The sequence below is a fragment of the Amblyomma mixtum genome, chromosome 9, assembly GCF_055824585.1.
Source record: "Amblyomma mixtum isolate Tamu chromosome 9, ASM5582458v1, whole genome shotgun sequence".
In the NCBI taxonomy this organism is placed as follows: Eukaryota; Metazoa; Arthropoda; class Arachnida; order Ixodida; family Ixodidae; genus Amblyomma; species Amblyomma mixtum.
The window spans coordinates 24,510,203-24,533,997 of NC_143020.1; the positions used below are offsets into that span (position 1 = coordinate 24,510,203).

The window sequence follows — 23,795 nt, forward strand, 5'->3', positions numbered from 1 at the left end:
TGCTGCTCCAGTTTGTCCAACTCTTTTTCAACTGAATCTCGGAGAGGAAACGGCACCGGCCTGGCCTTCAGAAATTTGGGTTGCGCGTTGTCCAACAACTCCAGTGTGACCGGGGGCCCTTCGTTTCCTGGAATCTCTTCCGAGAATACTCTTTCGTATTTCTCTTGCAGTTGCTCAACCATGTTCTGGCTCGGCGTCTGGTGTATGCCGCATATCATCACGCCTAGTGGAGAAAACCAGTTTCTCCCTAGAAGGCTTGATCCTGTGCCCTTCACAACAAGCAGAGGTAGCGTATGGGTCTGGCCGTTGTAGTTAACCTGCACGTTGGCAGAGCCCAATAGTGGCAGATTCTGTCCTGACCACGTTCGCAGGTGCGTGTCGTCTTGTTGCAGGGCGGGTGCGTCAGATGGCCATGAAGTTCGGAACGTGTCCTCACTGATCAGAGTACAGGCTGCGCCGGAGTCCACCTCGAACTTAATCAGCTGGTGATGTACGCTTACTTCTGTAAAAATCTTCGGTCGCGTGCCGAGATTCATGGTGTTCAGGTCGTACAACACAGATGGTGTTGCTGATGTTGTTCCATGGAGATCAGATAGCGGCGTATTCTCTGAGGCGTTGACGCTGTGATTAGGCTGGGAAGGTGACTTTATCTTGGCAAGTCTCCGTTTCGTAATGCATGCTCTTTCGATATGCCCTCGCTTGTGGCAAAAATTACACGTGGCTGACTGGAATCGACATCCCTGGGGGTTGTGTTGGTCGTCACACCGCCAGCAGCGTTGTGCCTTTTTGACCGATTTTACAACAACAGAAGGCTTGCGCACCTGGTTGCTTGTCTGGTGTACCGGCTCGGTGTTCCGGCGAATCCCTCTCTGCTGGTGACCGGCGCTCTCCGCTCGAACGGCGATGTCGTAAGCTTTGCTGAATGTGAGGTCCTTCTCAGCGAACAGGCGCTGCTGCAGTGACTCGTCACTCAGTCCGCACACAAATCTGTCGCGTAACATCACGTCCAAGGGAAGCATGGTGGTGTTAGCAGAAGAAGCTGCGTCTCCCTCCTGCCCGGTAGCTGTTGTCGACAGCGTTCCAAAATTGCAGTCGGCAGCGAGCTTCTTGAGCGCGGCTACGTAGGCGCTCACAGTTTCTCCTCCCAGTTGATCTCGTCGTTGGAAGCGAGCCCGGCTGTAGACCTCGGATGGCCTTGGGTCGTAGTGCTTTTGCAGCGCTTTTACGATGTCGTCGTAAGACACTGCCGCTGGTGTGCTTGGCTGAATAAGGGCGCAGACAGTATCGTAGGTCTGCTCCCCGCACAGCGTCAGCAGGTTGGCCCTCTTCAAGGCTGGGTCTGTGATGTTGTTAGCTTCAAAGTAGAACTGAAGGCGTCCAACCCACGATGACCACGATGAGCCGTTGAACTCTGGTATCTGATTGGGAAACCCTCGCGTAGCCATGGCTTGTCAATAGCGTTGCGTAGCGCGGGTCGAATCCACTTTCTCGTCGCCACTGTCGTGTCCGGTCGCTGTGTTGAATGCAGCGAAAGACGCACACGGTACTTTAAGACTTCGTTTATTTAAAGCCGATGAGGGTGCGACCAGCGTCGACCGAGGCAGGAGCCGAACTGGCCGCCCGAAGAAAGGAGGGAGCGGAGAAGCGTCCACGGGAGGGAGTGGCTTCCCAAAACAGGAGGAGGATGCGGGGGCGCACCATGGGGGGGCATCTGGCGACAGCGTGCGACGAGGGGCAAGTGGTCGTTAGGAGGAGGATGCGAGTGGTCGTTAGGAGGAGGATGCGAGTGGTCGTTAGGAGGAGGATGCGGGGGCGCACACACACAAAAGCAATAAGGGGACACAACAAATGTTTGACACGTTCGTGACGTCATGTAGAAAAGAACATCATCCGCTTTCGGGCGCTAAATGAACTCCGCTTATTTAAGATTCGAGGAGATGTAACTCGTCCACAGACCAGTCGTGAGCGCTCAAACGCCGGGTTCTGGTGTACCTCAGCAGCGCACAAGTGGCGTCTAGTTGGAGCCCCTTGTTCTAGACAGCGCATATCTGATGCTCAGACCATGCTCAGAGATTAGATACCTCGAACCGGGCTCCCCAGCAGGACGTGCGAGGATTCTATAGACAGGTCTGTGCGCGACTGTATACAGTCCTATCTGAGTTTAAATGCGTAGGTTTCCTCTTCGTTTAATGAAAGTTAACACTCGCTCCACATCTCGCTTAGAGAATAGCCCACAAAGCTGTTTGGAAAGTTCGATCTATACAGGCGAGTACGACTTTCGCATTGAAGGCACGAGTTGTTTATGAAAGCGATCATCTCTATGCATGAAAAGTAATAAGAGCGAAAATGTCAGTAGGCTCTAATTTCAATTTGTAGACGAAATGCAAAAGGCTTTCGCGTAGTGTGCGATGTCAGTGAACGCTATAGAACCCAAGGTGGTCAAAAATGAATTGTGATCATTCAGTAAGGCGTCTCTCAAAGCTTATGCATAGGTTTGCTACGTAAAACGCTCATAATACATGTATAATATTTCGTTCTCCAAGATTTTTAGATCATGCTATTTTTACTGTTATCGTCTCCTTCTTTTTTGCTCTGTTGAGGTCCTTATTGAGGTACTTACGGGTAACGGATTGCATTCCAAGAGAAGGCAAGCGTAGCAGGGGACGGCAGAAAGTTAGGTGGGCGGATGAGATTAAGAAATTCGCGGGAATACGGTGGCCACAACTGGCGAAGGACAGGGTTAGTTGGAAAGACATGGGATAGGCCTTTGCCCTGCAGTGGGCGTAGATAGGCTGATGATGATGATGATTATGTTTGTTGGAGCGTTTAATGGAGGCAGTGGTATAAAAAACCAGATGTGCGTCGCTCAAGACCACTGATTGTTACACACGTGCTTTGTCTTCGCAGGCGAACAGAATTTTTGAGGAAGTGTTCAAGGAGCCGCCCAAGCCTCGAGTGCAGGCGTGCTTCAGTCTGCTGGAAGACCAGTACTTCCTGAACGCCACGAAGCTTGCTCGCCGGGCGCTCAAGGAAGCAGTGCACCGTCCCCACGACGCCCTCTCGCGCGTCTCTTGGCTACTGCGCTGGGCGCTTAGGGACCGCGCACCTAGGTGGCTCTCACGTCGTAACAGGTGCGGCTTTTTTTGGCGACGAATTTTGAAGGGATTACTGAGTACGTCGCTTTGACGCAGCGATTCAGCCTTAGCCGAGACATACCAATCTAGAATAAGGCAGAAGTATATCAATCTATTTATCTTTTTATTTAATTTCAGGAATATACCCATCTATTTCTCTGTTTATTCACTTAGGGAGCGCACCTTACCTGGGCCGAAGCAGGAGGTGCCTACATAGCAAGAAAAAGGTGTACAGCATACCAAATTAAAAAAAAAATATGGAGGGACCCTTAACCTCTGCCGTTATGGGTATGCGCGACAGCTTTTCCTTTTGCCCACGTCTACTGTTTCCTCTTTTAACAATCAAAGTCATTATGTGAAAGCCTATATGACGAACATATAACACCCAAGCCGCATGGTCGTGCCTGCTTGGCCTACCGGTACCGTTTATGATTCGTACCCCGATGGTCAGGGGATAACCCGAAAGGTCCGCCGTGTAGCAGTTTGAGAGGCGGCTCTGGTAACTTGAGTAGTCGTCTACCATGTTTATATCAGTGACAAGGGGCAGACGGCGGCCAACGGCTCACCCGCTTGGCGCGTTGGTGGCATTTGCTGCGATCGCTGAAGACACGTGCGTCGCAGTAAAGCACCTCGATTTACGTAACTGGTGCTTCTGGCGCCATCTGTGTTAGCCTGTTGCAATCGCCACTTTCGGTCATAACACGAACGCCGATGGCCACGCCGACACCGGCTTTTCTTTAGAACGGGGCACTTTGCGGTCGCGTAAAATCATCAAAATACAGGACAATTCCGATTGCACGTAACCAATAAAGCCTTTACAAATTTCTCAAAGGTGCAAGCAAAAAAAAATGTGGCACGGTAAAAGCTCAGCGTAGCGTCTATGTGTGTCGTTGAATAGGTTTTTAAGGATTACCTGCGCTAATGCAGGACCAGCAAAACCAAAGCCCTCGAAGCTGCCTCGAAAGCTGCGGGCGGAGCAGCCGAAGCAGCGCTTGCTACATTCGTCAAGGCTGAAGAGTTCAACCTCTCTGTGGCCATGGCAGTGCGCAGGCATATGGAAGTAGTGGACGCCGAGTTCGTGCACAGCCAACGTCGAATTGACACGCCAGACGTCTCTCTCTTCACGGCAGAGGCAAGTTTGTTTTCATGCAACCGTCGACTGGCCACCACAGCCAGAAAATGGTCCCGTTCTCTACGTACAGACAATAATCCAAGGGCCTTGTACTTGAAAATTCTTCGTGTAATCATGATTGGGGCGAAATAGGCCCAGCATTTTTAAAGCCGTTCTCTCGTTACGGAGGCCGTTATACGGCTCATGGCTTGGAAAATGTGCAGGCAGCTCCAAAAAGAGAACAGCCTTTTTGCTCACGCAAGAACCAACTTTATTGCTGATTCTGAACTGAACATGAAAATGTCTCGCACGTATGATTTGCCAAAAAAAGGGAATCTAGGAAAAAAGAAGTGTGCTTCCCTTTCATACTTAAGGAGGGATAACCATTTGCTGAGTTCTCCTGTCACCTGACTATCATAATTTCCACCGGACTGGGCGTGAGCCAATTAGGATCATTTCTCGCGTGAGAGATGCTTTTATATGCAGCTATGCGTCTGATTTGTGGATGGAACCTGATGCGGGGCCAAACAATTCTCAGGCAATGTATAGTATTACTCATAAGAATTGCCGCTTTTGGTAGATATGCTTGCGTAGGCGTAAACAATGGTAACGTCGGCATCGACTTTTTCTAACAATGTATACCTTGTATCATTACAGCAGCGTCATCGTTTTAAAGCTATGAGCATCGCGCCATTTATTAATGCTAATAAGGAAGTGAATGTACAAAGCCGCTGATGTTTAAAAATAGCCTGTTGGTTGGCGTCCCGTCTTTCGTATCTGCGGCTATTCTTACACGACAGTAGGCACGCTTCCACTAGTTTTGCGTTTCAATAGCTATTTCGGTAATGGTAGCATTCATCTCACCTAAATGTGTGAAGTACGCGGAATATATCGAGGCCGGATAATTACACTTTCGCCGCGCGCTCCACGTAAGCGTCTTGGCAACTAAAAGGCCAAGGAAAAGAATGTAACCAGACAATAATTCGGCCTCGTTCTTTGCTTCACGTCACGGTGGTCCGAATGTGACAGCTTTTTCGGCTTAATTAACCCTTTCGGCCCTGGCGGTGTCAATTGACACCACAACACAAATATTACGCTCACGCCTCAGTAACAGAAGAAAATACTATTAATGTTTAATACAATAGTTCCTTAGGGACCCATGCTGCTATCGACATCGCTGTTCACGGACTTCCATTGAGCTGTGCGGTCTAAGGAAGAAGAAGTAGCAGCATGGGAAGCATGGAGTGAAGAAGCCGAGGTGTAGCAAATTTGTGCATTTTTATCTCACTGACCATTCGTTCTTCTGCGCTCAGATTTTTATATGTTGTGTGAAACGCTTATCCAAGCTCACATCTCCGTCGTAAATATTACTGAATGCGTAGACGCTGCATTTGAACACATTTTTGACATGTGCGATTTTGACACCATCAGGGCTCAACGGTTGCCAGCGGTGGCCATTGAGTGATGATAGGTCATCTTTGTAGAATAAAATCTGCTAATATTTTAGCAGATGCACCTATACTAACGGCCTTTTTGGATAGCTGACATAAATGTTCTTTACAGAAAATGTACAAAATCTTAAAATTTTCTTTCTGATGAATTGGAAAATGGAAATTTTCGCTATCATACATGGTGAATATTCGGATTGCGCCTGCAAATGACCATGCGGATGTCGGCGAACAGCAACCGGACCAAAGGAATAGCGAGAACAAATGCACGCATGATCTTGCGCTTTTATTCCTTTTTTTTTACCTCTCTCCTCCTGTGAGCTGTGAGCATCGACACTGAGCTGCAAGAAGCGACCGGGGTATTTACACTGAAACTCGCGCTGCGCCGCTCGTGCAGCACATGTGGCGTGTCCTCGACGCTCGGATCAATGCAGCGTGTTTGGCTGTGTTTTCTTGAGAAAGCGTATTTGGTGTCCTGATAATCAGCTTCTGCTTTCTCCCCGGCCGAGAGATATCCCGAACTCATAAGCCTATGAATGAGAGGGAATTTCCTGTCACCTGTAGGGAACAGCTTTCGGTCAAGACACAGACACGACGAGATTATGTTTCACTTTACGAATTCTTCTATAGCAAACAGCTGGTTTGAAAACAAGCGTAAGCGAGATGCAGTGTTCCGCGCGCAAGCTTAGAACTTAGATTTGCCGACCTTCGCGCTGGGCTCTACGGAAGTGCTTCGTGAAGCTCGATAGAGGAGGGCGTTACAGATTCGAGGAAAGCCTTTATATTGACCACAGTCGCCTTCCAGGAAGGCTACGCAAGTTTTGAACATGTGAGCTGTTGACGTGACGTACACAAGCTGGAACACAAACCTGGCAGGAACAAGAACGCGGAGGTATGATACAAAACGCAAGGTAAACGGAGCGAGCGAAGTTTTTTGTGGAAACTGCGAGATTATCTATCCCTTACAAAGTAAAAAAAGCTTCTTTATAGCTCTCCACACTGCAAAATAAGAAATTATTTCCTTAATTTCTTTCTTGTCGGTTGCGGTTACCAAAACGGTCCAACTAGCATTTTACACCCATTGAGCCCTGATGTCCGATTTTGACACCATACCTGTAAATCGATTAATACTCGCACCACAAGCTTTAAATTTTTACTGCGTATGTTATGGGGTCTTAGCCATTGTAAAAACGCGGAGCAAAAAAATCTACGGCCGAAAAAAAAATCCAGGGTTGAAAGGGTTAAAGAACTTTCGCCTACTTTTCTTAGGACTGCGCAAGTGTAGGATGTGTCTCAATCTTCACAGCTCAGCTGTGGTGACAAGTAAACGTTCCCTCTGGTAGTAGGAGCCCCGTAGTGAAGAAGAGCCTAACATCCAAATGATACCACACTGGACAGGACACGAACTAGCCTTTAACTTTTTTTAGAGCAAGACACCACTTGGTATATTTAAATGCAGAGCTCACTTACACATCTAAGCTGATGAGCTGGCGCATTCCTAACAAGCCACAGGTTAAAGACCAGCAACACGTAGAAACCTATGGAAAGCACTGAAAAAAAAAGAAAAAAAGCGATAACAGAACAGAACAAACAACAGAGAGAATGAAAAATGCAAGCAAAAAACCTAATGCTGTCTTCACCGCGTCTTCTTTCGTGTGCTTTGTAAGGTGCTGGTGCCCATTTGGTTATGACCCATGAGCTGCGTCGAGTGGTACAGTAGGTTTAGGCATTTTTTTTTGATGGAGCGAAGGCAGAGGAAGAGCAGTGGTAAGCGATATGCTTGCGAGGGCGCTTTTGACGGCACATTGTTTTTGTTTTTCGGTGCAGGCGCACTACGTGAAGAAACGCAAAGCCGTGGTGGTGTCTCCCGGCCTGGTGGCGCTGATGATGAACGTCACTCATTCCTCGGATCCCGTGGTTACCGCTCTAGTGGGCGCACCCATCCTGCGGACTATGCTTCCGCGCCGGAAGGGAATGTACAGCTGGCGCTGGACGAGTCAGCGTCGACTCAACCGCGTCACGAGCTGCGTCCAGAACAAGGGCCACTACAAGAAAGAGTACGCGGAGAGGGTCAGTTTGTCCCATTTCCTAACAATGTTGCGGTGATAACATTCGCAGAAAGTTCGTAGTAGAAAAGAAAAGAATCCATGCTGGTTCAAAGTATCGGTGACACTTTCTCTTCTTTCCATTTCTGACATATGGCTGCGCTTGGGTGGTTCATAGTGCGCAATCATTCCCTCACGTCAAACCTCACTTCAGTGATGTTCCTCATGAACATTTAAGTTTTTCAGTGATAGTTCGCTCAGCTCCAGAAAAGATGGGGTGGAACGTAAAAACGGAGAAGAAGCTATAACCGGTTCATTCCTGCACTACAGCAAGGCGAGCAATGAAATGTGAAGGCTTGCGAGTATTGATACTAAAAAGTAAGGGTGCAATAATTTGCGAATTCAGATATGGTCAGAGGTCCGTACGGCGTAAGCAAGCGCAGCCTGATTTCAAGGATAGAGGTTGAAACCGGTGGCCCTTTCGCCGTCACGAGGAAAAAGGTAACAACAACAGCATTTCTTATTCCTATTCTGTTGTTCTTATTCTTGGAACAGCACTAGCCTCCGGGTCCACCTGCAAGACAGAAACGTAACATAGGCGCCAAGTTCTCAAAAGGTTACTGAGGACACCTCCACAAGTTTTTCGTAGTTCCATCGAATGTTCCTTTATATAACTGCTTCTCTCTTTCTGAGAACACAAAAAAAATGAGCAAGGGTTGAAGCCGTAGCCTCAGTTAGCTTAGCCAACGATTCGACAACAGTACTTGTTTTCGTCTGGGCAAAATGTTCATCTTTGGCGGGAGTTACGCAGGACCTTCACTCTGAGGAGGAAGCACCCATGAGGGGCAAGTGGGTGCGACGTAGACGGTGTCATACGTTTGTTCTGTGTTGTGAAGAGTCCCTGCGTGTCTTATCTTTTCCGTTGTTTTCTGTTTTCTGTTAAACAGTGACGATTCCAGGATTCTACAAACAGATGTTGATTCATTTGTAGGTTGGTGCCGGATGTGGACGATGGGTATTAACTTGAAGAAAACTGTACATATGCGCTTTTCAAGATGTCTTGAATCGCCGACTTTGCTTATACCATTGACGGTGTGCTAGTGAAAGGAATGAAATGTTTCTTCTATTTATGTCCCTTTTAATGTCCGTTTAAACTGCTGTATATGTGTAAAACAGGGTGTATTGTCCTTGAAATATCCTTACTATCATCATCATTATTACATTCCTGGATGTGAAGTCGGCGTAATTTCGTCATTTTCAGAATAAAAGTATTCGCTTTGCAAGAGAAATATCCCCCCGAGATTGCGTAAGAATTCCGGGCAACTTCAGGCTGAGTCTGCACCGCTCCGGCTTACATTCATAAAGATTAAGATTTCATTCCCGGATTTACTTACTTTAGCCTGCCGGGTGACGTGTGGTCAGTGGTCACTACACTGCGAGTGACATTGTGCTGTGCTTTGACCGGAGTCCAGGTAAGGTATCTATAAATAGATTTCGCTCAAAATCACGTACTATTCCTGAATTAAGGCAGCCAGTTTATCGAGGCCTCAGGCATAAGAAGCTGGACCTGATTGTGGTGCCTGATAAGATGTGAGAAATAGATGAGAAAGTGAGAAATTATCGGAATTTGGGTTGTGCTGAATGCAAATTACAAAGTTTGTCGTTAGCCTCCAAATTTCGACCGTCTACGTGAGTGCTTTCTCTGCATAGAAATAAGTTCAGGTGGTCAAACATAATTGCGCTTTTGAAAAGACGGGACAAAACAGGGACGACACAAACTCTCGTGCGCAAGCTATAAACGCGCAATTGTGTTTGACCATGTTAACTACCAATTAGCCCAATTCGAAACCCTCTTAAATTCAGGTGCGCAGTAGTTTAAAACAGACAGGTGAGTTCAACCTCAAGAGCATCGCCTCTGACTGCATCGCTGTCTTCATTGTACGGCAGGTCGTGACTGAGACAGCTGTCCTGGAGCCTCTCTTCGATGCTTACCGGCGGAGTTTGGCCTATGAAATGGGGCTCGGCAAACGCCTCACCAGGGAATACAGCAACAACGAGCTGTTCTACGTGCTCTGGGCACTTGGGCATTGTGGCGAACCGCAGGGTGATGTGATCGTGAACGCAGCTGTCAACAACTCGGCTCACTTCGCAAGCACTTTCGGATGCTCCCACGGCGACCGGTTGTGGTCTGAAGACAAGTGTGCCTTCTGGCATTAATCACTCCTTTCTGGACGGTTTTGTTGTTTTTGTTATTTTAGAGTGGCCTTGTTTGTTGTTAGTATTGGAGGTGGCAATAAACGTGAACTGTTTCTTAGCCGCTTTAAAACTTTCCTAGAATACCGGCTAGCGGATCAAACTAGAATCGTTGTTGTGTTATTACTGGGACGAGCGGCTATAGAAACAGATAATTCGGCGAGCTGCTGTCGGTCCATCTCATTACAAGTTGTGCTACTAAGACATGAAATAGAAAGGGCATATCACCACAAAAAGACAAATCTCTCACTTCACTCTTTGTTATCTTTGTATTTGTCGTGCTATTTAAACAAGAGTGAGCTGCTATCAGCTTAGACATAGATGTTCTGAACAAAAAACGGCCAGGACCACGGGAAGGAAGACAATTCAGACGCTACTTCAGCTGAGCTTTATTCCACAAACAAGCATTTATGAGCAAACGGGCGCAACGAGATAGTAATCCGCGACCAGATAAGAATACAATATCAATACAAATGCAGGAGGCACGAGTGCCATGCCACTCATGTTTACCACATCGGCGTAACTTCTATCGATCGCCTACCTGGCTGAACCAATCGTTTGTCTTGAGGAAGTTTCTTTCTTTTTTTTTTGAGTAGTGCCACAGAAGGACCGCTGACGCAGTTTTCTTTTGAATACACTTAAAGCGTCAAAAATTCTCGGCTCTTTTTAGCCTTAAACTTCCGCATCACACGTGTCCTCATCCTGAGCTTTTCCGCGCAGTAAAAATTTCACTGAAGACGCTGGGCCGGTGGCATTTCAGAACAAGACAGGGTTATCTACCCCCCACTTTTTAGAGCTTTGAAAGTTTTATCTCTCATCCACCTTTGTCAGCTTTAATCAGCGCCATTTCATCCAAAAACCATGAATGTGCATAGGCTCGTGCCTAGCGTCTCATTTGTGATATATTTTTATCCACTACTGGCAAGCTTATTCAAGCGTCCCTTTACAACGCCAAAAATGTGTTTAGGTATGTTGAAGACTACCTCGCAGAAGTGAATGTGACTGATGCTGAGGAGAGAGGTATCGATGTGGACAACATTCTGGAAATTTTTGCTAGTAACGCGTTCGGAATGAAGTTCACTCGCAATTACCGCAGGAAGGTCGCATCCAGTTCCTTGATGTGCGCCCTATATTTGAAGAAACGCGTGTGCTGGGAGTATAAGCCATGCTCAAGGAAAGAAATTCTCGACTACGAATCGGCCCATTCCATGCTCGTGAAAAGAGCTACAGGAAAAAATTACATCCGCTCTGCTCTTGCCAAGTCGTGCGAACATCAAGTCCGTGACAGCGTCAATGTCCAACTAAGGCGAATGGATAAGGCCGGTTACCCAAGAGAAATTATGGCCTCTGTGGTGGAAACCAGATTCGCGAGGTGAAAAAACACCAATTTGAGCATATCACGCGACTACTCTGAGGCTGTTGGTGATAAGCGCCATAAACTGTGGCAGTTTTCTAAGACTATAAAGAAAGAGGGGGACCGTATTCGTCTATATTTTAATAAACCTCACGTAAACGACGACGTTTGTCTCTGGGACACTACTGGCAACCGGGCTGTGCGTCTAAGTGAGCCTTCTACCAATGGACAACATTCAAATCATCATGGTGCTTCCGATCGTGCACTGCCAATATTGCCGGGACCGAAATGTTTAGATAACATTTGCTTCCTATATACTAATATCAGCAGCGTTACAGCGAAAAGTGATGCCCTTTCCTCCGTTATCGACTCCTCTGGAACCTCATTAATAGCACTAACAGAAACGTGGCTTACCGATTACATCTCAGATGATGACATCCTTTCGAGTGAATCAAGTTTTAAATTTTTTCTTTGCGACAGAAAGAACAGAAGAGGAGGTGGTGTGCTTATCGCGATTAAGCAACAGCTCATAACTATACCAATTGTTGCTTCTACTTTTCTCAAGTGTGTATTCGTCTCCTTGAAATGTACTGCTATGAACATTCTTGCTGGTGTGTTGTATCGCCCACCTGACCTGTATGATGGCTTTGCAGATGAATTTTGTCGCTTACTGACCGACGTGCGTACGCGTTTTCCAAATTCTGTCCTAACTATATTTGGCGACTTTAATTTCCCAGGCATCAATTGGGAAACACTATCTGTTCGTCCAAGTGATACGGATGCGCACGCTTTCCTACAGATTTGTCTTGATTTTCACCTAACTCAGCTCATTACAAAGCCCACGCGATCCTCAGGTACCCCTGAAAACATTCTTGACTTGATTCTAACTAATAATCTCGATGCTTGTTCTAAAATATTTCACCTTAATGGTCTTTCTGACCATGAGATTATTACTGGGTGCATGAATTGCAGAATTATCGAAAGAAAAACTACCACCAAGATGATCAGGTGTTATAGCAGAGCTAATTTTGACCAAATGAACCATGAATTAACCTCTTTCTCTGGGCGGTTCTTGGCTGAATCTGCATTCCGTTCCAGTGAACAGAACTGGATAGTGTCTTGTCTACTTTAATTAACCTCATTCGAAATACATACCGGTTATCACAATTAAGTGCAGCAAAAGTGCGCCCTGGTTCAGTGGGCGGCTGCGAAGAGCTTATAATAAGAAAAAACGTTTGTATAGGCAGGAAGTTGCTAACAACCAATTAAACACATGGGAAAAATACAAACAAAGTGATAAAAACTACCAAAAAATGCTTAAAGCTACCCGTCGCCAGTTTTATAATGACGTTTTGCCTGCCATGCTATCTAATAACCCCTGTAGGTTTTGGAGCGTAATTAGCTCTCATTCGCGTGCTGATTCTTTTTTGACAAGTTCTAATGGTGACCAGCTGGACGATGTCTATTCTGCTCTGCTCTTCAACAATGCCTTTTTATCTGTTTTCACTCAAGAAGTCATCACCACCTCTCCAGTTCTCAACCCATTTCAAGATTATTCAATGCCCCCAATAGTCTTCAGGGAAGATGGTATCTTTACTTTGTTAAGTAATCTTAAAATTACCACAAGCGCGGATCCACTGGGCTTTAACAACAAAATAATAAAAACTTATCTCACAGTATTTACCAAGTCTTGTCTGTACTTTTTTCTCAGTCCTTATCTTCTGGCTCCATCCCGCACGACTGGCGTATAGCCAAAGTAATTCCAATTTTCAAATCTGGCGTGCGCTCTGATCTTCTAAACTATACACCCATATCATTCACTTGCACTTTCTCTAAGCTCCACGAACATGTCATACACACTCAGATCATTCATTATCTTGAAGATCATAACATCATATTTAAATATCAGCACGGTTTTCGCAAGGGATTGTCTTGAGGCACTCTGCTCGCCGGATTTACTAACGACTTATTTACTTCTTTAGATGCCGGAAATCAAGTCGATGCTTTGTTTTTAGATTTTTCAAAGGCATTTGATCGGGCTCCCTACCATAGACTACTTCTCAAGTTATCGCACCTTAATATTCACCCTCAGGTACTAGCATGGATTAAAGACTTCCTTTCATATCGCGCTCAGTTCACTTCTGTTAATAGCTCTAACTCTACCATGGCCCATGTTACATCTGGTGTGCCTCAGGGGAGTGTGCTTGGTCCTCTGCTCTGTCTAATATTTATTAATGAATTGCCCAATTGCATTTCTTCACAAATTAGACTGTTTGCTGACGACTGTGTTGTGTATCGAACCATTACAACTGACTGTCACCGACAATCCTTACAAACTGACTTCGATTCTATTAACACTTGGTGTCAGTTGTGGCTTATGACCCTAAATCTCTCTAAGACAAAGCTCGTCTCCTTTACTAGAAATTCTTATCGCATCCCAACCGCGTACTGTCTTAATGACATAACAGTTGAGACAACTTCCACTTACCAGTATCTAGGAGTTCACCTTCAATCAGACTTAACCTGGAACTATCATATTAACTTGATTCTAGCAGCTGCTAACCGTTCTCTTGGCCTTTTAAAACGTAACCTTCGACATGCTCCTGCGCAAGTGCGTAAACTTGCTTATGTTACATTAATTCGACCTAAAATTGAGTACGCTTCCGCCATATGGGACCCAGATCAAGCCTACATCAAATATAACATAGAATCCCTGCAAAACCGTGCTGCTCGTTTCATTTATTCTGACTACTCACGTTTTACTAGCGTCACGGCTTTAAAAGCTCGTGCTGGACTTGACAGCCTTTCCCATCGTCGTAAACTGGCTCGCTTGACTCTTTTTCACAAAATTTACCATGATCCGTTGCTTCACGACGATTTCTTTTACTTACCCTCAGCAGTGTTTCCACGCCGTGACCATCCTTTCAAAATCAAACGCATCACATGTCACACATCAAGTTTTGCTAAATCATTCATACCCAAACCATTATTGATTGGAACCGGCTGCCTTCCACAATCGCAACTGAAACGAATGCGACATCATTTCGTGAACTTTTAAACAATCAAAGCGATGTGTAGTTTTCTTCTAGTTCGGTTCTGCTCCCCGCAATGTGTTCGAGTTTCGCTTTTCGTTTCGTTCTTTGTATCTTTGTGTTTTCTTTTCTTGTTTTTCTTTTCATTTTGTTTATCTTGCATCTTGTTGTTCCGCCACATTTCGATTCTTGCTGTCTACCAGTTATTGCTCTTTTCTTGCTTCTTTTTTTGTCCTGTTACTCATGTTAATGTTCCGTCTATGTGTTCAAGTTGAAATTTTTACCACCCACTATGTAATACCCTCGTGAAGAGGGCCTTTAGGGGTATCTTGAAATAAATAAATAAATAAATATGGCGGGCAGTGCCAGGCAAAAAAGCACGTTCGAAACAGCGACCTGTCGTGCCCTACTGGCGTCGGGTCTCACACCGCTTTAAGAAGGTCGGCGGCAAGTGTGTCGTGCGTGTTATATTTTCAGCACCGTAAAAGCTGGGTCGCTTGTGCCGCCTTGTGAATGATTTCAAAAAGAGGCCTGTGTGCGAAATTAAGCATACCAACCACTTGTTAAATGTAAAGTTGGTGTGGTGTACAGCATCCCCCTCACCTGTGGCAGACGGTACATCGGGCAGACGGGACGCTACATTAACGAACGCTTGTACCCATTGTATTACCGCCCCGCCGCGGTGGCTCAGTGGTTACGGAGCTCGGCTGCTGACCCGAAAGACGCGGGTTCGGTCCCGGCCGCGGCGGCCGAATTTCGATTGAGGCGAAATTGTAGAGGCCCGTGTGCTGTGCGATGTCAGTGCACGTTAAAGAACCCCAGGTGGTCGAAGTTTCCGGAGCCCTTCACTATGGCGTCCCTCATAGCCTGAGTTGCTTCGGGACGTTAAAACCCTTTAGGCACCCTGCACCCGCCAGGCACCGCCACCGTCGCGGCTGCGTTCAGCTCCCCCGCGCGGCCAGTTCCTCGTCCCTGTCAGGAAGGCTCGCCCCGCGACTGCGAAGGGATGGCGTCTGCTAGAGGCTGCCGCTATTCGTAGGGGCGGGATTTCGACCTATTTATTCATAAGGCTGAAAAATTCTTTCGAGGAGAGAACGTCAGGAAAGGAACGAAGCTTTTTGAAGCAGGCCATGTACACAATGTGAATGAGGTGGTGTCGTGCGACGGGAGCGAAGTAGCAGCCCGGTGCATTGCGCAGACAAGCATCACTGCGCCACCAGAAACGATCAAATCAGCGCTAGGAATATTTCTATCTAATGCCTGTCAGCGCTGCACTCTCAGTCAATTTTTTTTTTATGCAGCTATCTTCCAGTAGAAAGCTTGTAGCCGCGAGCTGCAGTTGCAAGGCAGGCAAATGTAAACACGCTGCTGACGTTACCGTGTTTTTGGAGCGGTGTGAAACGCACTCCAAAACGAGTCACAAGCACGCCTGGGGTGTTCCAGCATTTAGAAAGGCTTACCCTGAACTTTTAAAGACGGCCAGGTGGCATAGCTTTGAAGGTAATTAGAAAACTCCAGTTTCTGAGCGAAGAGCGCAAACCTGAATTCATAACATTCTCGTTTGCCGCACCTTCGGTGTTCGATGTGGAATACCCTGTCCAAACTACACCTTAAAATGATGTGCCCATTGCGTAATCTGCCACTCATATTTTCTCTTTTTTCAGCAACTGCCAGGCCATTATCGCTACAACACGTGCGTCAGTATTTTGGTGATGTGAGATGTCCAATGAACGAGCTTTTCCAAGCAGAAGAGAATGCAAGCTACGGCGAAGCGCCTGTGCGCACTGAAACTCACCCGGAAAACATAAAACTTTTTGACTGGCATTCTGCAAAAAAGGAGTATCCCGGCTATTTCATGCAGGATTCGTGCAGAAAGCTTGTACTCAAAAAGCAGAATTTCATTGCAAGGCTTGTTTTATTTCTACGCATTTAGTACAAGTGCCCCGACTCTTCGACATCAGGATATATGATTATTGTACTACATTAACACCCAGTCGTTCAGACGAGGAGGCAAAGATTTGTCAGGAGCATGTTGCCGTTGCCCCTGAAAACGTGCCTTTACTGTCGAAAAAGACGCTGGACGAGGAGGCGCAGTGGAAGCGAGCAAGGATTCTGCGCATAGCTGGAACTAAGGTAAACGATTCTTAGCTGCGCAAAATTCGGGCTCGTTCCTAAGGTGTGACTGCGGGCGAGTTTCGGCGTGGCTTTTTAAGCCCACATATTGTTGACAGCCAAGTCAATGACCGGAAATCGTGGGTGCAAAAAAGGGAAGGGTTCCCAGAGATCCATTAGCATTCCTCCGACTCTGCTGAATTTGCCATGAGTCAAAAACCTGTCTAGGAGGTAATGCATGAGTCAAGTAAGCGTCTTCAGCACGGGTTTGACCATTGTTTGACCAGACACCGCGCGCGCGTGTTGCCCGTCGCGAAGTTTGGGCCGTCTCCCAATGTCGCGTTGTAAATCCATAAAACCTTGTCCGAGGCGAATTTATATATGCATTATTGCATCCTAAAACACAGCAGTGTGTCTTGCTGTTTTTATTAGCCATTTTGTGCTCGGGAAGGAGGCACACAACTGCTTCGCGACGGCGCGCGCAACACAGCGGGAGCTGCCAGGCTGCCCCCGCCTTCCTGACGGCGCGCGCGTCGCGCGGGAGTTAGATGCGCAGGGTGCCTATAAACCAAACCAAACCAAACCAAATCGTTGTATTAGCGGTGGGTAACCTGCGGCACTGGGGATCGAACACCGAACCTCTTGCATGAGAGGCGGGTGCTCTAACGGCTACGCCACCGCTGCGGTCTCTAACTACATGTGTGTACATATGCTGCATGTTGGTGCGGAAAAGAACGGCGTTCCTATTGCTGTAGCGTTTATGCTGCTGTTCTGCAGAGAATCCGGCACCGTCGACGGCGTCGTCATGGTCGGCAGATTACTGAGCGGAAAAGTAGGCGGTGCACCTGCCACTAAATTAACGCGATCTTCTGACGCCATCACAGCCCTCCCACCATGCCAGGTGGCAACCTGTCGATCGGAAGGTGGGCAAACTGCTCACCCCGGCAGGCGGCATCTAAAGTAATGATTGACAGCCAGGGTTTGCTCGGGAAGAACAAGTCTCACCAATTCCACTGACGGCTGGGTTTGAAACAGCCAATTCCCGGGCCAGGGGCGCATCGCTTATCTGCTGGACCACTGCGCCTAGATGAAGAATCCCCGCGTTCTGCAATGTAAGGCACGTGGCGTTGCGAATGTATACAGGTGGTAGAAGCATTACAGTGGCCTTTCGGGAACTGCTCCGCCTGAGCCATTTTTTTTTAAATGAGTAAGTCTCTACTACTGTTCCGTAATAACCAGTGTCCTCTAAAAGATCCAGGAACGATTGTTACACTGACCACCACTAACTTCGGGGCCCTCACGGTGCACATTGAGAGAGAATGTTGCATGAACTAAAGATTTCCAGGAGTATCTCACGCTCTGCACGAAAACGCGGGCACGCTAAAACGAAATGGCTCACATCACCCACAACATCACGAGCGTAGGCACATATGTCTGTTGGCGCAGTGAATCTTGTGTATCCATACGAGCGTATTGGCCGAGATATGCGCAGTCGATACAAGAGAGTAGCTATTTGGCGGGGAAATCCTCTTGTAACGCAAGGTAGATGCAGAGGCGTACTAAGTATAGAAAAGTTTTGCACTGCTAGCCCCCCAGCTAAGTTCTCTTCACTTGGGACAGCTACTGAAGATGAATAAGGCACAATTTCTTTAAGGTCTGCCGCAGTGTTACAACTGACTCTAACGTAAGCCTAGCTGAGATTTCTCAGCTAGGCTAGAGACCAGAGGCAAAATATTATAACGGCCGTACTTTTGCCGCTCGTGTGCAGACTTAGAGAATGACGACTCTGAGCTTTCCAGAAATTTATGTGGCCTTGTTTCGATATGTACCGGCTCCTAACCACAAAAGCACCACCTCTACTCAAAACAGATTTTTTAAGGCAAAAAAAGAGCAATGAAACTACAGGTCTAGCCGCCACAGGCCAATCTCGCAAATGCAAGCATGACGACGAAATACGAGAATATTAGCTGTGGATCGCTGAGGCTGACAGAGTTGCATAGTGGTTACCTTTTTGTTTGATATTAGAGTACATAATTTTTGTTTTGAAGCCGCTGGCGCGCTTTTATAACACGAAGAAGACAGAAAAAAGACAACCTGAATGTTTGAAGTCAAAGCGCAGAGCAGCATGCTGAACTTAGCAAAGCGCAATAAAAAGACAGGGACAAGAAGAAGAAGAAGCACGCAGGACAAACGCTTGTGACAAACGCAGGACAAACGCAGGACAAGCGTTTGTCCTGCGTGCTTCTTCTTCTTGTTGTCCCTGTCTTTTTATTGCGCTTTGCTAAGTTAAACATGTATTACCAACTCGCCCAACTTCCTGCATTGCTTGAGCAGCACACGACCTCCAAGTGGTAACCGATTGCGCCTAGCCACAGGTGTCCGCCGTCGCCACCGCTGCGCCGATGTGCATGTCTCCTCCGCGTCGCCGCGCGTGACGTCATCACTGAGCTGTGCGCCTCACTGCGCAGGCGCCGTGCCCTTTCCGCAGCGGCGGGCGCAGCTGCGCTATCATGTCAGCGTGATCGTGAGCGTGCGCTTGCTTATCAGATGCGCAAGAAGAACTCTAGTTTGTGCTAGTTGGTGCATGATTCAATAGAAAAACGGCGCAAAAGACGTGGACAAAAGAGACAAACACGACAGGACCAGCGCCATGGATGAAGAGGCGGATTGAAGCGTACGTACTCAGTACGGCATCAGCAGAGGCTACATGAAGCTACAGCGACTTATACCGAAGTCATAGCATGGAACAAGGCCAACCGACAACGCGAGAAGAAATCGAGAAAGTCCATGCGTGCGGCTGAGACGACCGAAGAACGGGAAGAACGGCTCACTAAACGACGACGACAAGAAGCGGAGAAGCGACGACAACGAGCCGCGAACGAAGTGCCGCCTCGTCGTCTGCTTCACAACAACCGATGAAAACCGAGTCAGAGAGGCGGACTAACCACGTGATTCGTCTCAGCGAATCCGAGGCTAAAACAAGACAGTTTCACCCCCGAAAATCACGGACAACCCGTTCGGCAGTGCGTGAGAAGCTTTCGCGTCACACTAGGTTTAACCAAGCTATACCATCAGCAATGTGCGCTATGTGTGTTCCTGTTCGTGCCTGTTCTTGTTGTCCTGTCTTCTTTACGCAGTTTATTATGACTGATTCCAAGAACAAATTAGCCCAACTTCATGCCTTACATCAGGTAAGGGTACTAAATTTTTGCGTTATGAAAATGCGAGGTCAAGGGCGTATTTTTTAAGAACCTCTTATTCGTTTTCTATTTCGGATACAGAGGGTTCTCTGGCATTGGTTACTGTTGTTTGGTTACCTAGCCGTGGCAATGAAGTGTCTGAAGGAAGCGACCTGACCATTGGTCAATGCCCGGTACTCGGGAAGGAAAGTGATGGCGAAAATTTTTCGGGGCGCAAAGCGATACTGCTAACTGATTATCTGGAGGAAATCAAGACAATCGGAGTGGAATACAATTCTAGCGATCTCCGGAAAAAGTGTGAGGTCATCGAGGGAAGACTACGAGGATTATCTACAATGAGCGTCTTCCCCCTGCACGGCGCACCCGATTCACAAGTCTCGTGTTGCCCATGCTGTTATACGAGAGAGCCGTGCTTTTATTGAGCTCCACCACCCACCCCATGCTCCTAGTATACCCCCCAGTCACATTTTTTTTAATTGCCCCACCTGGAAAAAATACTCCAACAGAATAACGTTCGACGACATGAGGGCACATAAAACTGCCACAGGAGAGCAGCTTGACAAGGAGAAAGACTTTTCAGCGAGGTATCAAATGCCTCCCAGGTAAATGGAAGAAGTGCATATAGTATGAGGAGAATTATGGACGAAATTTTTTCAGCTGCAGTAGGTGTCCTTAAATGCGAATCGCAAAGCTTTTTGATCATCGCTCATAATAAGCAGACCTTCAGTTTAATCATCGTTTGGTTTCTGTAAAGGTAAGCACACAAGCACAATTTTTCTTTTCATGAGGATACAAATCAAGTCTTGAAAGTAGCGTAAGATGTTGACACTGTTTGGGCTTTCTGTTAGGCAATGTTGTGTTTCGTGTATGCGAGGCAATCAGTTTACACACGCGAGGGTGGCCTATGCAGGTCGCGGCAGGTCCACTATGAAAGGCACGGATATCAGCATTCTAAAAATAATTACTCAAAAAGTGCAAGTAAAACAGACTTCTTTTGTTGTAAACAGTTTTCCTTTCCTAGGATAGTTAATGCCCATGAAATATTCTCAAAATCAGAGCACATGTGTACAACCGAACTTATTTTTATGTGCAAAGTGACCGCTCTTTTCCGTCTTTGAGTTAGCTATACATAAGTCATCACGATAAAGACTTCCTGGAAGGTGCGTTTCAGTGCGTTCGAGCGAGAAATTAGACATTTTCATACCTAGCCGCCATCACAAAATGCATTTTGGAGGACAAAAAAAAAACGCGAACGTTGGCAAATCAACAACAAGCTGGGCCTTGGTTTCTCATACGGCATCTAAACTACGTTTGTAATTTAGTAAGAGCTTCTGCATAGTTTGTTTTTGGTAATCGACGCAATCCATCGAAAAAGCTATCAGTTTCACAGACTATTCGTCACTTTCCTGTGTTTTTTTTCTTTCTTTGTGTTCGCAGCCACTGTACTTCACCTTCAACCCGGCTACTCGCCCTCTTCAGGAAACACACGTGCGAAGTTCAAGAAAAAATTTATTTTTCACCGCGCAGAATTTTTCACGAAGCAATAAATTTGTAGGCAAAATCACTTTCATAATTAACCTGAACTGCAGTACACACCCAGAGAAGACAGACTGGGAAAGTAGCTGATTTCACAGAAAGACAGGGCAATAAATTCGAAGTCAGTGGGAGATCGGCACGTTCCTTAGTAGCAAGCCCCCTTGCAGCGCCACAGCGCTGCAATACAAAAACGAGTTTCTCCTAAACTTCCCTTCCTCGCACAATACCCACGTTTCCTCCGACCCATCGGAGGTCCCAGCAGAACTGATTGCCGCTTTTACACCCCGTTCTTCCCTCTCCCCTACTTTAATATTTCATACTTTTTCACTCTCCTCTGAAGCGTACCCGATGCATTATAAAGTGGAACAAATACGTTTTCGTTCATTGTAGCTGCTCTAGAAAAAAATTTCCTACTTAATATGATGGCTCCCCAACTGAAAGCATAAAAAACATTCAGTAGAGTAGAATAATCAAAGTTCTGCTCAAGGGTAAATCCGACAGCTTTCGCAGAATTTTCGTATCAAACCGGTAATGGCCCCGTAATTTTTATTTCAATTAGCGTCTCACTCTGTATTGCAGAAGTATGCTAGTTGCTGCGCACGCTCGCAATATTCAACGAAGGAGAGGAAAACAAAGCCGGCACAGCAGGCGGTACCGTCAACATGCCATTGCCAAGGATCAACATGACCGCGGCCCGCATGAGGTTCTGCGTGAAGGTGGGGCGCCTCGTCATCATCGCCCTGGCGCTGATCGACATTGCGTTGCTCTACTACTACCGGTCGTCCATCGCCTGACCATTTCCCAAGCTCAGCAGCACCGTGTTGAAGATTGTGCCATGCAGCAGCAAGTTACAGTGAATTTTATTGCACGTGTGATGTCAAAGTGGTTATAGCGAGTCTTGTTGGGATTTCCAAAAGTGCTGAATAGTTCCTCTGCTTGTCACCTCTGGCCGCACAGTATACGCAGAGCTCCCAGGACCACAGAATTGAAATATTGTATGCTCGTCCGTGCTTCACCTGTGGCCATGACGGAATACGGATGATTGCAGGCTTCGGTGTGGGCATCCTGGATCTTACTGTGAATCACAAAACTCTGCGGTGTTTGTCAACTTCATGAACAGCCCTCAGGAATTCAACTCGGAGGACAATGTTTCCATAATAGTGAATTTTTTGTGGTGAACTGTACGGCGCATATTGCTCGTCTCCGGACATGCTTATTGCTTCTCATTTAATCAAGCTGCCTGTGATCGAATGTCCCTGCAACGATAAGCTAGCTGATGAGCTTTTCTCGTGCATGTAACGCATAGTACGCTGCAGTTTTGTGCTTTCTTGAGAGCGCACGTGCCGTCACTTCAGCAGGGCTAAACCACATGCTTTAAATATGAAATAAAAAGCACGAGACCCTAGCTTCACTGTTTTCATTGGCCATCTCAATTAGTTTGGTTCATTGCTTTATTAGGGTTTAATGTCCCAAAGTGACCCAGGCTATGAGGGACGCCATTGTGAAGGCCTCCGGAAATTTCGACCACCTAGGGTTCTTTAGCGTGCACTGCCATCGCGCAGTACACGGGCCTCTGGAATTTCGCCTCCATCGAAATTCAGCCGCCGCGGCCGGGACCGAACCCGCTTCTTTCGGGTCAGCAGCCGAGCACCATAACCACTGAGCCACCGCGGCGGGGCCATCCCATTTAGTACTGATGCATTCCTTTACATCCACATCTATTGAAACTCATCAAAATGCCGTTTCAGAATAATATTTACTCGACGATTACCCCATTATGTAAAAAAAAATAAACTTTTTAATGAACCTATCCCTACCTGCGACTCCAGCACCAGGTACTGCACATAGCTTAAACCGGGCAAAAGCAATGTACAGCCTCTGTGAAGACTGCAGCTCAGTGGTTTGCTTCTTAGCAGTGCTCTGGGCTTCTCCTGGCAAGCGTGGACGTTGCAGGTTTCGAAAAGGAGAGGACTTTACTTCTCTCGCCCTCCAGAGGTATGGAAAGCTGCCGATGCCTAAAGGACCAGGTAGCAATGCCCGGGATGGGACCACTCACGCTCTATAGTTTCAAGAAGGCTGTACTATCAGGGACAGAACTAATGGCCTTCCCTTCAGCTTCCGAACCCTGCCACTTCGCATGGGGGAACCACCTGACGATGCACACCTGGTGTGGGGAACGGCTCACTGCGCCGGTAAAGAAATTTGTTTCGCAAGTCCAAGCAACAGACAGTTATGTTCGTCCCCAACAGTAAGTTGCAGAAAAGTTGCAAAGACAAACTGCGGGCGCGAAGGCTTACCCTCAGGGCTTCCTTCTCATAAACTGCCGGAGGTATGAAACAGAGGGACGATGTGAAGCAAGAACTTAGCTTTCAAGAAGAATGAATAGAAACTTTTAAAAATTCAACTGGCGGTCGATAGTTTGCAAAGCGAATGTTTAGCTTTAAAAGGGGTGTTGGAATGGAGAAATTTCTCATAACGAAGCTAACTTTGCGAGCAGGTGAGGAGAGAGTGGAGTTAGATGGGCTTGGAGGAAGAACTGGACTAGCGGGGAGAGTTCTTCATTTGGCCTA

General features: G+C 46.9%; 1 protein-coding gene across 1 annotated transcript in view; it reads left to right on the top strand.

Moving 5' to 3' along the window:
- LOC149328534 (uncharacterized) overlaps positions 1 to 10,011 on the top strand; it is a 44,082-nt gene extending 34,071 nt beyond the window's left edge. Inside the window, exons 8-11 of the mRNA XM_089562166.1 lie at positions 2,908 to 3,131; positions 4,062 to 4,266; positions 7,521 to 7,763; positions 9,686 to 10,011. Coding sequence (XP_089418292.1) covers positions 2,908 to 3,131; positions 4,062 to 4,266; positions 7,521 to 7,763; positions 9,686 to 9,955 — 942 coding nt within the window. The 3' untranslated portion in view covers positions 9,956 to 10,011. The remainder of the gene's footprint in view (positions 1 to 2,907; positions 3,132 to 4,061; positions 4,267 to 7,520; positions 7,764 to 9,685) is intronic.
- The last annotated feature ends 13,784 nt before the right edge of the window (positions 10,012 to 23,795 follow it).